The sequence below is a fragment of the Zootoca vivipara genome, chromosome 8, assembly GCF_965207765.1.
Source record: "Zootoca vivipara chromosome 8, rZooViv2.hap1.1, whole genome shotgun sequence".
Taxonomy (NCBI): Eukaryota; Metazoa; Chordata; class Lepidosauria; order Squamata; family Lacertidae; genus Zootoca; species Zootoca vivipara.
This window is the reverse complement of record NC_142591.1, coordinates 68,318,752-68,333,939: the sequence shown is the minus strand read 5'-3', so window position 1 is coordinate 68,333,939 and position 15,188 is coordinate 68,318,752. Positions and strand designations below refer to the sequence as shown.

General features: G+C 39.4%; 1 protein-coding gene across 18 annotated transcripts in view; it reads right to left on the bottom strand.

Annotated features, from left to right (window-relative positions):
• Positions 1-15,188, bottom strand: part of OXR1 (oxidation resistance 1) — a 232,497-nt gene that overhangs the window by 30,965 nt on the left and 186,344 nt on the right. For 14 of the 18 annotated variants that reach the window (XM_035125767.3, XM_088675819.1, XM_088675826.1 and 11 more), the window contains 5 exons: positions 13,518-13,600; positions 8,615-8,722; positions 7,425-7,544; positions 5,950-6,102; positions 2,615-2,799 (listed from right to left, as the gene is read on the bottom strand). In XM_035125767.3, the coding sequence (XP_034981658.3) occupies positions 2,615-2,799; positions 5,950-6,102; positions 7,425-7,544; positions 8,615-8,722; positions 13,518-13,600 (649 nt within the window). The remainder of the gene's footprint in view (positions 1-2,614; positions 2,800-5,949; positions 6,103-7,424; positions 7,545-8,614; positions 8,723-13,517; positions 13,601-15,188) is intronic. The other 4 variants (XM_088675817.1, XM_088675821.1, XM_088675824.1 and 1 more) reach the window with 1 other exon arrangement.

Genomic DNA, 15,188 nt, shown 5'->3' with positions numbered 1-15,188 from the left:
AATTGTGTCAGTTGCATATGACTCTCCATCAAACTCAATTCTACAATGTACCTGATTAGCTTCTTGCTTTATGACAGATGGATGGAGGATGGACCAGATATGCCTTATATTTAAGCAGGGGCATAGCAAGGGGGAGGGGAGGGGGCAGCCCACTCCCAGCTCCATTTTTTGCGGGGCACCCCGCTACGTAGCGCGCATGCGCAGCATTGCTACGTAGTGATTCATGCGACATACGTGGCGATGCATACGTCATATGTAGCGACACTGTGCATGTGCGCTACGTAGCGACGCCCCGCCCCCAGGTGCGCGTCATGTTTGCTGCTTCGGGTGCCCAGCCAGTGTATTTAAGCACTAGCATGGCAACCATAGGTGACAAGGAATTGCAGGCAGGAAGACACATGGAATTCAACGCAGGGATAGGAGTTTTCCCCTCCTCTTTATCTAGCATAAGGGTCAAGCAGGTGCCAGAGGAGAGATGGAATTCTGTCAATCTGCAGTTGGCTAGTCATTTATTTAACCGAATCACATAATTCTAAAGTTGGAAGGGACCACGAGGATCATCTAGTCCAACCCCCTGCACTGCAGGAATCTTTCACCCAAAGTGGGGGTCAAACCCACAACCCTGAGATTAATGCTCTACCTACTTGTTTATTTGATGGTTAGAAACATTTGAGAGGTTGGAATAGATGCAATTCCATCTTCTCCAGTTCTGAATTTTGCACAATAAATGATTTAAACCAGGGATATCCAATAGGTTGATCGGGATCGACTAGTCAATCCCGGGAGGTTCTGGTCGATCGCTGGCTCCGTTTCCTTTGCTTTTGCCTAAGAGCACCCGGCCCCACCCTCCATTTTCACATGATTGCTGGAATGGAAGACAAAGTTATCGCAGTGAAGCAGATTGTTTTCATAGCAATCTTTTGGTGAGCGACTAATCCCGTTTCCCCTTTACTTTTGCCAGAACCCCCCAAACTGTCCTCCCTTAAAAAAAGCTCAACAACTTTGGCCTGAACCCCCCCCCAAAAAAAGGGGTAGATCACTGCCATTATCGCAGTCTCTTGGGAGGTGGATGTCCCTGGTTTAAACAAACAATTTTCTGTACAAAGTACCATGAATCCAGTATTTTAAAATGAGGCAAGCAGTTGATGATTGAGAAGAGATATTCTATACTACAGTGATAAACACATTATATTACAACTGCAAATACAAAATGGACTGACATTTTGTTAAAACAGTATATTATAAAACTGAATACAAATGTTCAAATGAAAAATAACAATGCTGATGTGATGCTGAAGATAAGAAGATGCTAAACTGTTTCTCTTTCTTCTTTTCAGAACCTAAGTCTTATTTCAAAGACTATGAAAAGTAGCATGTGGCACAGAGCAAATACTTGACAAAATCTTACAGCATCTTAACTTGAGAACTGTTGTCTAAATTCTGTTCTTCAGGTTCCTAAGACACCAAAAGCATAGAAAATATTTCCACTAATATCGTATTTAAATCCCAAGAGAATAACTTGCCCTTAATTTTCTATTAAATAAAAAAGCACATGCACCTAATATTCTCTGCATGTTTTTAGCTTTCCTACAGCATTATTAGACAGAGATGTGCTACTTTCAGAATTTGCTAGGACTGTATTCAATCTGATAACCTATCAAGTGACATGGAAAACTTTTCTAGGGTATGTTTCAAAAAGCCATGAAGTAAAACATGTTTTCAACCCCGCTTGAATTGAGCTGAAACTAATTCTTTTGTTCAGTGGGGAAAGCAAACAAAGCCAGGAACATTATATTCACAACTAAGCTTAAAACAACAAAAAGGAACACTGTCTTAAAGGAAGGGGGGGGGAGAGAGAGAGATCAGCTCTTTTTCTCTGTAAAAGTCATCTTATTATTAGAGACAAATGTAACAAAAGGTGAACAATATGAACCACTGTGTATAATTTATACTGATTACCTCTTCCAAAACGTTGAATTTTAATGCCTTTGAATTTAAGAAAAAATAAGCTAGTCAGCATTAAGATACTGGCTTTTCCCACACTCATCAATGATGCAAAAAGGGAGAAGGCTGTGCTGAAGTTGGAAAGTTACAGGTAGGTAGCCGTGTTGGTCTGAGTCGAAGCAAAATAAAAAAATTCCTTCAGTAGCACCTTAAAGACCAACTAAGTTTATATTTTGGTATGAGCTTTCGTGTGCATGTATCTGAAGAAGTGTGCATGCACACGAAAGATCATACCAAAATATAAACTTATTTGGTCTTTAAGGTGCTACTGAAGGAATTTTTTTATTTTGCTGAAGTTGGAAAGAGAACCTACGTCACATAAACAAAAGCTAGAGCCTGTCACGTACTTTTTGTTGCCTTACGTCTTGAATAAAAGACAAATTGTATGATGACACAGAAACCACTACCATGCAATTTAAAAGCAAACTTTTATCTATAAAAATATATTTTATCTATAAAAATATATTTTATCTATAAAAATATATTTATACACACACACAGAGAGAGAGAGAGAGAGAGAGAGAGAGAGAGAGAGAGAGAGAGAGAGAGAGAGAGAGAGACAGACAGAGAGAGAGAGAGAGAGAGAGAGAGAGAATCTAATTTATCTTACATGGGTAATGAATCCTTTACTTTGTCATCTACAATATCTTTATACATAGCAGCTGACATCACTTCTTCCATTGGACACATGATGCCATAGTCTTCACAACCATTCTCTTGAACCAATGGATCCATTTTATGTGGATCAAACATTATATTATTTGGCGTCACTAGCAGCACACCGTTGACTGTTCCCTAAAATAAGAAGAAAGGAGGAGGGAAAATGTTTGATGACCTAAGATTAGTCAAACGTTTTCAAAGCATTTCTACAAGTAACTAAACATTTGTACAAGAAGCTACCTAACACTCAACACTCCTGTAAGCCAGTGAAGGATTGTATGGTAAACCAATCCATGAGGAAAACATTTTTCCGTAGGAAAAAAAAAAGATGCCTGAATCAATATTTACTGTTTTAGAAAACAAACAAACATAGCTTTCTCTTAAGTCTGTTAACTTGTAAGACTTTTCTCTCAGCGTGCTAGCAATTGGGAAGAGACTCTCTTCCACCTAGATTAGAGAATTAAAAAATTAACTTTATGAAAGCATTTCATGAATATGAATGGGACTGCGCTAGTATCACCTTTGTTTGAAGCATTTACGGTAGTTCCAAAGCTAAGAGGTGGTGGGAAAACCCCATTAATTTGCCTCTTATTTCTTTGCATAAATAAAGCAACATAGATGCATGCTAAGAGGAGCAGCCTTCTCCTGGAAACCTACTACAGTGGTATCTCGGTTTTCAAACTAAATCCGTTCCGAAAGTCCGTTCTTAAACCAAAGTCGTTCTTAAACCGAGGCGTGCTTTCCCTAATGGGGCCTCCCGCCACCAGTGCCCTTCTACCATTCGGATTCTGTTTGTAGGCAAAGGTAAAGTTCGCTAACCGGAACACTGCTTTCAGTTTTGCGGAGTTTGTATACCGAATAGTTCGTAAACAGGGCTGTTCTTAAACTGAGGTACCACTGTAAATAGAGGCATTTTTTAAAAAAGAACCTTAAAAATCAATTAATCAATAAGAAACATATTAGATTGGGTCCAGTTATGCCCTTTCTCTGCTAATGGAAGAGGAGGCAATTTTCACTGGTTCCCCCTTCTTGCTACAGCACCTCAAAGATCCACTCCTCCAAAACAACAGGAAGGTGGTGTGTTTGGTTATAAGGCAAAGGAGGGGGCAAAACTGCCTCACAGCTCCCTTCTGTCAGCAGGCTTCTGTTGGATCACCGAGAGCAATGGTAAAACTGGATTCAATCCATTGATTTAGATGAATGTGTCTTGTCTCGGAGCTCCATTCATCCTTGGTGTGCACTTAAAGTTTATGAAAGTTTCAACATATGGTAAAAAATATCAGAATCTAGCTCAAATAAGTTGCAGCAATTATATAATTAATGTAAGCTGGAGCATAAATGAAATCAAATCATGCAATATCTGTTAAAATAGATTGTGAAATTCACTACCTTTCTGCTTATTAAATAATGGTTTTATGTAAGGCATGTCATTTCTTAAAAGATATCTAATGATTTATATAACCAGAAGTGCATTTTCCCCTATATTATCTATTATTTTTGGAAAAGTGGCATGAGGGACCAAGAGAAACCTATTCATATCCACGAGTTATTTTTATTACCAAGCACCATGTTATAATTTTAGAATGTGGAAACAGGTTTTTTTTGCAAAAGGTAGGAAATCTCTAAGAGGTATTCAGTGTGAGCCTAGTTGAACAAGGAATATGAAGAACTTATTATAAGTTTTGAAAATCTAAGGTTACTAATGAAATAAAAGAGCCAAGCAAAAGATAAGATGGTATAATAACGAAGCTCAGAGCAAATGGAAGCCTTTGACCAATTTTTAAGGCAGTGGGTGTTCATCAATATACAGGATTAAACCAATGGATGAACAGAAGTCTAAAAATACATTTGTGGACTTTTAAGTTCACCTGTCTTGGGACAGAAAGAGAAGGAATCAAATCAAATATAAACACACAATAAGAAAGATTTGAGCTGAAAATAGCAGACACACGCTTCTAGAAAACTGCTTTATTATTTTTACTGAGAAAGTACTGAGAAAGTTATTTCACATGCCATACCGAATGCACTGCCTTTAAGAAAGATGTAAATGTTTTGACAGTTTTTCCGGCACAGTATTTTGGCACTACCAAGCCTCCCACATATTTTATTTTTTAGAAGCAAGCGTAATTCTGCTTTCAGCATTGTCTATCAGTTTTCCAAAGCCTAAACTGCATTAATGGCTCTCACATTTTCCTCAGTGTTCTTCTCCTGATATAATTGGCTACTACTGCTAGATCTGCAAAACAATGGGGCAAGTCTATACAGTCAACTTGTATCTTACATAGGGGTCATGTTCCAGGGATAGCACATAAAGCTGAAATTGCATATAGTGAAAACAACTCATTGGAACCGCCCCTGCACAAGGAATCTTATCTTCCTAAGCCAGCATGCAGAACCGGTCTTACCCTCCAAGGAAAGCAGAGAACTTTTAAGCTAGTAAGCAAGGTGGAGAAGCTTAAAAGCACTTTCTGCACAGGGAAAACCCAGCACGAAAAGATCTGTTAAGCTCTCTGCATTCTGTGTGTTTAATTTGTGAAATTTCAACTGGCTGCCTGTCATGCATGTAAAGTTGCAATCGCGCAAGTTAAATGCATGTAAGTTGTGAGTCGACTGCACTACTTTGCCTCAGAATGCAATACATAAAACTTGTGGCTTGAGAAATTTGCTGCTCCTCCTAGCCACTGGTATATGAAATGAAATAATTCAAACAGAGAATTACACAAATACAGAACTACTGTGGAAATGTGCACACAAAAATGTATTTTTTTCTAGAAAATAATGGAACACACAATCAGTATGTGATCCTCTCATGTGCAGTCTCTGTTGATTTCAAATCCACAACTTCCTTCTATTTTACCGAAACCTAATATTATTGTGTCAAAAAGCTGGGGTATTGTTTATGGGGTTTTGTTGAGAGGTTTTGCTACTGCTATTGATATTAAATTTTCTGCATCTTTATTTTTAGACCTTATTATTTATTTATGTGAAAATTGCTCAGTTTGGTTGTGTACTTTTGGGTGTGTTTTATTTCTTGTTTAGGACTACTTTTGTTGTGTTTGTAATTATGTAAATCTTTTCTTGTTGCAAGCCACTTTGAGTGGCCCAAAAGTGGCATATAAATAAAATGTATGAATATGAACTACAGGATGCAATTTATAAAAATATAGATTTTATAATTTTAAGTTAAGGTGCATTTTAATTGGTGTGATTTAATTGCCAATGAATCTCAATAAATGGAAGACCCTCAAATAAATAGTTGAAGCATGACACTAGAACCTTCTGTACCTTGCTGTTGGTTATGTATTTGCAATTAATTTTGAGAAATTTTTCTGTGAAAGCTTCTTCTTCCTCTGATGTGGATGATACAACTCTTGCAGGCCGAACACATGGGTAAACTGGTATGGGTGTGGCTTCTTTTCCATGCACCCCATCTGAATCCTACAAAGGGAAAAAACAGTACTATTTTATGATGACCAAAAGTAACACTGTACAGTGGTCCCTCGACTTACGAATTTAATCCGTTCTGAATGCACATTCGTAGGTTGAAAAGTTTGTAAGTCGAAAAAGCGGTTTCCCATAGGAATGCATTGGAAACAGAAAAATTCGTAAGTCGAGTAAACCACATCTAAACCGCAACAGTTTCCCTTTCGGATGTCCAAAAAAACGTAAGCGTGCGGCCATTTTTTTTCCATTCCATTCCATTCCATTCCATTCCACTCAACATTTTGTAAGTCGAGGGACCACTGTACATTCTTTTCCAAATCCTAGAACTCACAGCTTTCAGTTTTTTGAATTTATAGCTTGGATAGTCACAGCAAATTTATAAATAAAAAAATCTACAATATAATATTATAGAGCCATGGGTACTGCACAATCTCTCTGGGTAAAAGAGGATAGAAAACCCCTACATTAGCATAAAAATCTATATAGTATATTGAAGGAATCTACAGCCCCTTCCTTAAACAATTTTTTTCTAGCCCCCACCCCTAACTCCTTTAGCGCCGACAGCAAAAAGTCCCACCTACAGGTGGCGCTGTGGGTTAAACCACAGAGTCTAGGGCTTGCTGATCAGAAGGTCGGCGGTTCGAATCCCTGCAATGGGGTGAGCTCCTGTTGCTTGGTCCCAGCTCTTGCCCACCTAGCAGTTCAAAAGCACATCGAAGTGCAAGTAGATAAATAGGGACTGCTCCGGCGGGAAGGTAAACGGCGTTTCCGTGCGCTGCTCTGGTTCGCCAGAAGCAGCTTTGTCATACTGGCCACATGACCCGGAAGCTGTCTGCGGACAAACGTCGGCTCCCTCGGCCTATAGAGCGAGATGAGCGCCGCAACCCCAGAGTCGGACACGACTGGACCTGATGGTCAGGGGCCCCTTTACCTTTTACCCACAAAAAAGGAGACACCAAGCTGGTAATAATGCCCCTTCCTCAGCTGATCTGCTTGGGTCAGTTATGTGCACATGTGAGTGTCTGGGATGGCTACACCTATTTTTAGCCTCACTCACTGCTAGCATGTGGCCCCCAGAGGCTTGGCCAAAGAGGAAAGTGGCCCTTGGACAAAAAAAAATATTAGCCACCCCAGGTTTGAAAGCAAATCCTTATAACTCTTTCAAACAATCTAGTCAAGATCTTTGCCAACACAGTTTTTGATTTCAAGACACCTCGGCACCAATCAGATCAGCGCAGTTTCAAACATTATCCCTTCAGGAATGTTCTTAAACTTTTTTAAAAAGTTATTTTCCTTTATTCCAGCAACGTACTTACACTTACAGCTGTCTTCTCAGGCTCTGCTTCTGAAGATGTAGGTGATAAAGGACTTATAGGACTAAGCGAAGGAGAACTTTCCACACTGGAAATATATTCTGGATCAGGAACATATAAAATCTGTAAAAATAATAAAAATACTTCTGACTGAGATGTCATCACCAGGATTGAAACGTAAGTAAATTAAGATGGAAATACATTTCATGCAGAGGCTTTGTGTAAGATATTCTTCAATACATTAATAGACAATTATGAACTGTCACTGTAACTACTCTAAATTTTCAGTGTTCTTTTTTGTATTTTGTGTTCCTCTGATCTCCATGTCACGCGTCAGTATATGCCTGCATCAGACAAATGATTCATTTAGCTCAGTAGTGCCTACACTACTAGCAGCAGCTCTCCAGGGTTTCAGACATGGGGCTATACTACTGAGCCACGGCCCTTAAGAACGTAAGAGCCTGCAGGATCAGGCCAATGGCCCATCTAGTTCCAGCATCCAGTTCTCACAGTGGCCAACCAGATGCCTTATTAAAAGACTTCTGCACATGATTACTGGTCAGTTGAGAGCTGAGTGGGTGAAATGATGTGGTAGTTGTGTTTTTAGTTGCACTGCATGCAGTTGAATGTCTTATCTCTAGTGCCTGCCATAATCCTGACTTGTTATACAAGAACCAGAGATCATAGTTTAAAACAAATGCTGGCTAGTTAAACAAGCCAGTTTCATAACCCATGGCTTGAAGTGGCTAATTTGTTTGGTTTAAATCATGATCTCTAATTATATGTAATGAAAAGCCTGGATTCTTTGGAAGAAATACAAAATGCTAGCAATGCCCTTCTCCCAGCCGTGCAGGATGCGGCAAGGGGAGAGTGAGCAAGCGGGAGGCTTTGCCATTGTTTAGTACAAAGTCTTCTTTCCACTTAAAACAAAGAAATGGACCTGGAGTCACAACTTCAATCCAGATCCAGACCAATCCAGATCCAGACCAACAAGGGATTGGTATTTGATCTGAGGTTTGTGGCAAGTTAGGGGGAAACCAATCTCAACAATGTTTTTTCAGTTTTCCTCCATAGCACAATTAGAGCAGAGGCAGGAACTGTCTACGACAGCCCGTGATCAGATTCCCCTAAAAATATTTTAATATATTTGCCTCAGTTGCTCAGTCTCCCATATTTTATATAAAAGGAAGTACCTGTCCAGGAACAACTGCTCTGGAAAATAGCTTGTTTAACTGGACCAGTTCATTGGGTGTTGTATCAAACTTTAGGGCAACAGTATTCAAAGAATCTCTTGATTCAACCTGTTAAGAAAAAGTAACTAGTGTTTAAATACAGTATTCAAGTTCTATTTAGCTTCAATTCGAAAGCCTACCGGTCTTCACAACCTGTCCAATAAAATTTTCTTGTCTAAATCCAACAGGCAGAATGTGGTTTTCTTGATCATGCAGTGGCTTTGCAGACCCAGTTGACATGAGCAAGCTTTCTCTTGTAAGCTTAGTGCGGCACAGGTTTATCACTAATTCCCAGAATGGAAGATGGCAGGATCTTCAAGGGCATGCTCTATGGAGCTGCCTCAGGCACCAGGCCCATTGGCAGACCAACTCTGTGTTACAAAGATGTCTGTGAATGCGATATGAAGGCTGGCAACATCAACCCCACCACGTGGGAATCTTTTGGAGATGACCAAAGCATCTGGAGACAATCAGTCAAGTTGTGTATCCACAGCAATGACCAAAGAAGAAACCCCATGGGACAACTGCAACAGCACAATCAGACGCCTTCATCTGCCCTAGCTGCAACAAGGCATCTCTCGCTCACATATCAGTCTCTACAGCCACAGCAGGCACTAACTGCCCAATGGTTTGACTTCACCTCTGAAGGCACACTCTTCCATTGTCTCTTGAGACAGACAGATGCCAACCAATAACTAACTGTATCCTGCTTCTCCTGGATATAGTTCCTAAGGAGCTTCCTACCCATGTTATTTTCATGTTCACTTACTGGCCTTAAGGACCCAGAGTATTTATGCAGTTTGCCTTTATACTGCCTTAACTGATACAGATGGTCCGGCCCCACCACTTAATGCATCCAAATTGTTTCCAAAGAGTGGTAGGGGATGTTTTATCCCATGGTGATGGCCTCTCAGCTGATTCCCTGGTGGCCTGCTGGAATGCGTAGTTTACCAGGGCTATCGAAGGGAGAGTGTGCTGTGTGCCTGCACATCTTGTGTGTGTGTGTGTGTGTGCATGCCACACCCACTACTGGCATGTGGCCTTCAGATGGGTGGCTACCATCAATGTGGCCCTCAGGCCAAAAAAGGTTAGCAACCACTGCAGTAAAGGATAATTGTTCAAATCAATCACTTTTTATATAATAAACTCGCTGAAAAGCAGGGTTGCCACTCTTTTCATGACAGCTGCCCTGTGTCTGTCATGGTTGCATAATATACAGATATCCAACATTCTACAGCATTTGAGAAAATGCTAGCCACCTTGGCTGAAAAGGCTGACCCCCCACTATGCTCAATGATTTCCTAGAGTACCAGGTCTACTAAAATACTGTCTATTATTATTATTATTATTATTATTATTATTATTATTAAAGATTTTCTTGATTTACAAAAGTATGTACAATGTCTCTCGTAACATTTTTACAAATCAGTTTCATTTGTTGAGACATTGGGAAGAAAAGGGGGAAAGAGGTAGATGGGGGAAAGATGGGTCAGAGTGGGGTCAGGTGATGTTTCTACTTTACTTAATATATGTGGTTTGTGGGGTTTTTTGTCAGCGTCACTTGTGCTGGTTCTCTGCTGTTCGCTTGTGTTCCTTTGGTGCCAAGAGATGTTGGAGTTGGCCTAGGCCGCAGGCCTAGGCAACCTTTGGCTCCCAGATGTTTTGGAACTACGACTCCCATGATCCCTAGCTAACAGGGCCAGTGGTCAGGGATCATGGGAGTTGTAGTTCCAAAACATCTGGGAGCCAAAGGTTGCCTATGCCTGCTAGGGTATGACTGTTCATTTGTGATTGGCTGTGGTGGTCTTTGTTTCGTGTGTGACTGGGGTGGATGGGTGTTGTGGATAAAGTTAGCCATATTGATTTGTATGCTGTTGGTGGATTTTTGTCATTGTCTTGTTGGGCTGTGTATGTGATAAAGGGTAGCCATACCGGGGTGAAGCCGTCTTCCTCTATTTGTCCCCGTGTCAGTTTCAGCTTATTGGTTAATTTTTCTAGTAGGGCTGTTTCCCATACTATTTGGTACCATCTATCCAAGTTAACTCCTGACAGGTCTCTCCAGTGTCTGGTTATGGTGTTTCTGGTTGCTGAGAGTAAGTGGGTTATGGGTTCTTTGTGGTGTAAGTGAGCATTATTGTCTTGGAAGATGTTTAGTAAGCCCAGTTCTGGGGTTATTTCTAATGTTTGCCTAAAATACTGTTTTGTTAAAGTAAAGAGATCTTTAACAACAAAGTAGGGAATGGATTGAGTGCAAGGCTGAACACCAACAGCACCTCTAACTCTTAGAATATAAATGTTTCCTTGCTTTTTATAAGCAATTAAAATTCTGGCTAACTTGGTTAACAATCACTTAAAGCAGTTTATCACAATGGTTATCACAGGAAATTACACATCTCTATTTCCGGAGCTAACAGGACCCAACATTCTCCAGCAGCAGATGGATGTCTGTTTGAAAGACTTTGGCACCAACCGTGTCAAGAAATAATAATCCCTTTCTTGTATTTCCTTAAGTAAGACCTTTTTATAATTTCCTAGAAAGTTGACATTTTCTTGTACCAATAAAGTAGGATCAAAAAAATGCTTCTAAGGCCCTATTATAGCCTTCTAAGAATGCCTTTTGGTTACATGAGGTAAGCATATGGAAGGAGGAGAAATTCTCCTAACATTTTTTTCCATTTTCGTATTTTAAAATTTATGTTACAGAATAATCCTACCCAAGGGTGGTATTTACACTTGCACAACAGAACTTGCCCCTCTCCTCAACATATCTTCTCTGGAGGCTTGGGGGAACCCCTAGAATAGTTTTTTGGTTTGCAGGGAGAGAGATGGAGAATGTTCCATTGCACAAGCAGAAATCCACATGCTGGTGAAAAGTTCACATATTATTATTATTTATTAAATTGGCATATCACTCTTCATCTGAAGATCTCGGGGTGGTTCACAGCATAAAAATACAAGATAAAAACAAAATACATAACAAAACAAAAACAAAAAATAACCCTCATTCCCCCACCTCCTCCCAGAGACACATTTAAAGTAGTATATAGTGCTACTTTGGATACAAACCATGTGTCCTCAGAAATAAATATTATTGAATTCAGTGTGACATTCCCAGGTTTAGGAGTGTAGGTTTAGCTACCTGCCTTGGAAATACTGTAAGATAGAAATTCAAACAAACATACAAGCTACCAGTGCATGGAAATGGGTGGGGACAGGCAGAAGAGGCAATACTTTGTCAGTAAGAGGAAAGTGAATAAGGGAAATGAACTCCAAAGTATTATGCAACAGCTACATTTAACATTTTAAGGTAGAAAATTGTAACAGTGTTGGATGAAAGGTTTTCAATCTCTTCTGTAATCTGTTACCACTCTAGGATGGAACATGCAGTAAGAAGCAGTAGAACTGGCAGTAATGAAACTGTGAGAGTCTAAATTACTATTGCTAAACATTTAAATCAATGTTTTAAACTCCCTGCCAATGAATTAAGAGTGGTATATGTTCTGCACCTTATTTAGTCTGAATACTACAAGCTTCTGAAACAATAGAAATACTTAAGTGAGGTACCGTACTACTGTATTGTGATTCTGACCATGACCCAGAAGGGTATATGGTTCACTGAAAGCTATGTCAACTTTCTGAAAGTGCTTGAAATACTACTGAACATACTACCCAATACACCAAATTATAGACAACTGCCCAATATTTTACACCTATTCATACAGATACAATACACATCACATTCAGTAAGTGTTTTTTAATACTGTAGTTAATATTCTGGAACCCACCCTGGAACCACATGGCAAAGACTGGGTAAACAATCTTAACAAGTTAATGCAGAGGTTCAGAGAAGCAGCATGTATGTGGTTAATGCAAGATACTGAAATCCATTTTGTTAACACAGAAGCATGAGAGCTGACAGATCAGCCTGCATCACTTTGTTTACTCCAGTAATTTGCTTAATATGAAAGAATAATTTTACTTCCTAATTACATTTCATGCTTATACTGATCTGAATTTCTGGAATTCCAGCCAATCAAGTTGTCAGTGCAACTTCAGAGTACATAGTAGTCTTACTGTTAAAATATTTACAAAAATTATCCATGTACTTAATAGTATTTTAGTTTAAAGCACATCTTTTTTATTTTAGAAACAAGATTAAATTATTTATAATGTGCCAGTTTAATGTGCCAATTTAAATATTATAACTTTATAAGTCCTAGTTATACAGGCAATATGTAGCAAAACATTTCTTAATTCAGTTTCCCTTAGTAACCAGAAATACGAAACACTTGACTGCAGCACTGTTTGAGGGTCATTTGAAGAACGTAACAGTTACAGAAAGGCTCCATTTTCAGATACTGCTGGAAAAAATAGAACTATGCTTCCAAGTAGCAATAGATCAATGGAAATTCTGAGAACATAAGAATGTTATTCAAAGGCACTGCAAGGATGAACTAACAGCACAATCACCTGCATTCACCGGACAATGCTGAAAGCTATAAAGGCAGTAAGGGATTTTAAAAATCTGGTTCTTTCCTAGAAGTAAAATAATTTGTGCATCTAAAGGAATGTCCTGTTGATTTACAATTATTCACAACTTGATAACCTCTACAGGAATACTAGAAAGGTTAACTTTGCCTCTCCAGAATTACGCTGCATCATTTCTGAAAAGACTCAAAATAGTACTCGTCAATCCTGTTAAGGTGATCACCTGCCTGACAGAGCTACAGCCTGAATAAACAAAAAGGTAACATGCATCACTTTTCTTCTTAAATAGCATTCAGAAAACTAATATCCAAATATTAAACATATCCAAATCTTTATAGATTTCTATTGCATATTATGTAGGTGAGTAGTTACTTACTGTGTACTCTATAGTCCCTTTAGGCTTTTGAAAAGACATTCGTCTCCCATCTTTCTTGTCTAGGGTCTTTTTCTGGCCAGTATCTGAAAAAAAATGAGGCAAGGCACGCGTTACATTCATTTTTCTCTCCCTTTCAGTATTGTCACAGACTGCTGACTACAGCCCCGTGGGCAGACATCTATTTCACCAGTTACACAGCTTATACCCTGTGACTCTCAACTCAGCCTAACACAACTAGCTGCCAGAACAGGGACTTCACTCCTCTGTTTTGCTTTAAGGATTTGACCAATATAAACTACTCCAGTGACTGGGAATATCTTCCTAGTTTCACAAATACCTGAAAACATTCAGAGTGTTATCAATTTTTTAAAAAATGCTGTATGACAAGAATTGTATAGGACAAGGTTAAAATAATTTGTAACAAATAATTATAACACCAGTTAGTTCTACACTGCACAGGATATGCCCATTAGCTGCAACTGACTGTGCACAGCTTAGTAGACACAATTTTAAAATGCAGCTTTTAAAAGCATTAGCAATGACACAAAGGATGGACATTTTCATGTAAAGCTGGGCTTCTGTATACAGATTATATGCATGTCCTTTTTAAAAATTATAGTCCAAGTGTAATGCATTTCATGTTTCACTCAGAAATACTTTGCACCACAAATGCTAATTTGAAAGGAGCTGTGAACTCAGCTCAGAAGTGGCCCATTCACAAAGAAATTCAGACAATCCCCCTCCTCCCTTTAAATGCCTTTCAGTTACTTTTCCTCCTATTTATTCCTGGAACATTTAAGTAAATCTGAGTAAGCACACCAAAGAAAACAGGATGTGGGTGGGAGAAGTACATGTATACAGCCTGTGAGATGTACATGTGGGAGATGGTAGGTGGGGGTCACAAAATTCATTCAGATACTAAGTGTTGGGAAATGGCCTAATCAAAATGGGGGTGGGGGCGGAAAGGAACACAAGGAAATTATATTTCTCCTTCATAAACAGATTTATCAGCATAGATTTTATACTTTCTACTAAAACTTATTCTCATTCCTCTGTCATATCACAACAAGATTAGTTATCAAAACAATAGATGCCATCAGATTAAAGGTAAAGGGACCCCTGACCGTTAAGTCCAGTCGAGGACGACTGTGGGGTTGTGGCGCTCCTCTCACTTTACTGGCTGAGGGAGCCGGCGTTTGTCCGCAGACAGCTTCCGTGTCATGTGGCCAGCATGACTAAGCCGCTTCTGGCGAACCAGAGCAGAACACGGAAACGCCGTTTACCTTCCCACCGGAGTGGTACCTATTTATCTACTTGCATTTTGATGTGCTTTCGAACTGCTAGGTTGGCAGGAGCAGGGACCGAACAATGGGAGCTCACCCGGTGGCGAGGATTCTAACTGCCAACCTTCTGGTCGGCAAGCCCTAGGCTCTGTGGTTTAGACCACAGCGCCATCCGCGTCCCACCATCAGATTAAATGATGCTAAAAAGAGAATCAAAATAATTTCATTTCAAGAAGAAACACTGAAAGTTGTAACTATTCCAATTAAGTTATTAAAAGTATTGTAGAGGACAAACCAGTAAGACAGAAAAAGTAATTGTTTGAAAACCCTTCACTATGTATAAAATTTTACCTTTCAGTAAAAACCATTTGATAGCAACCTTATACTA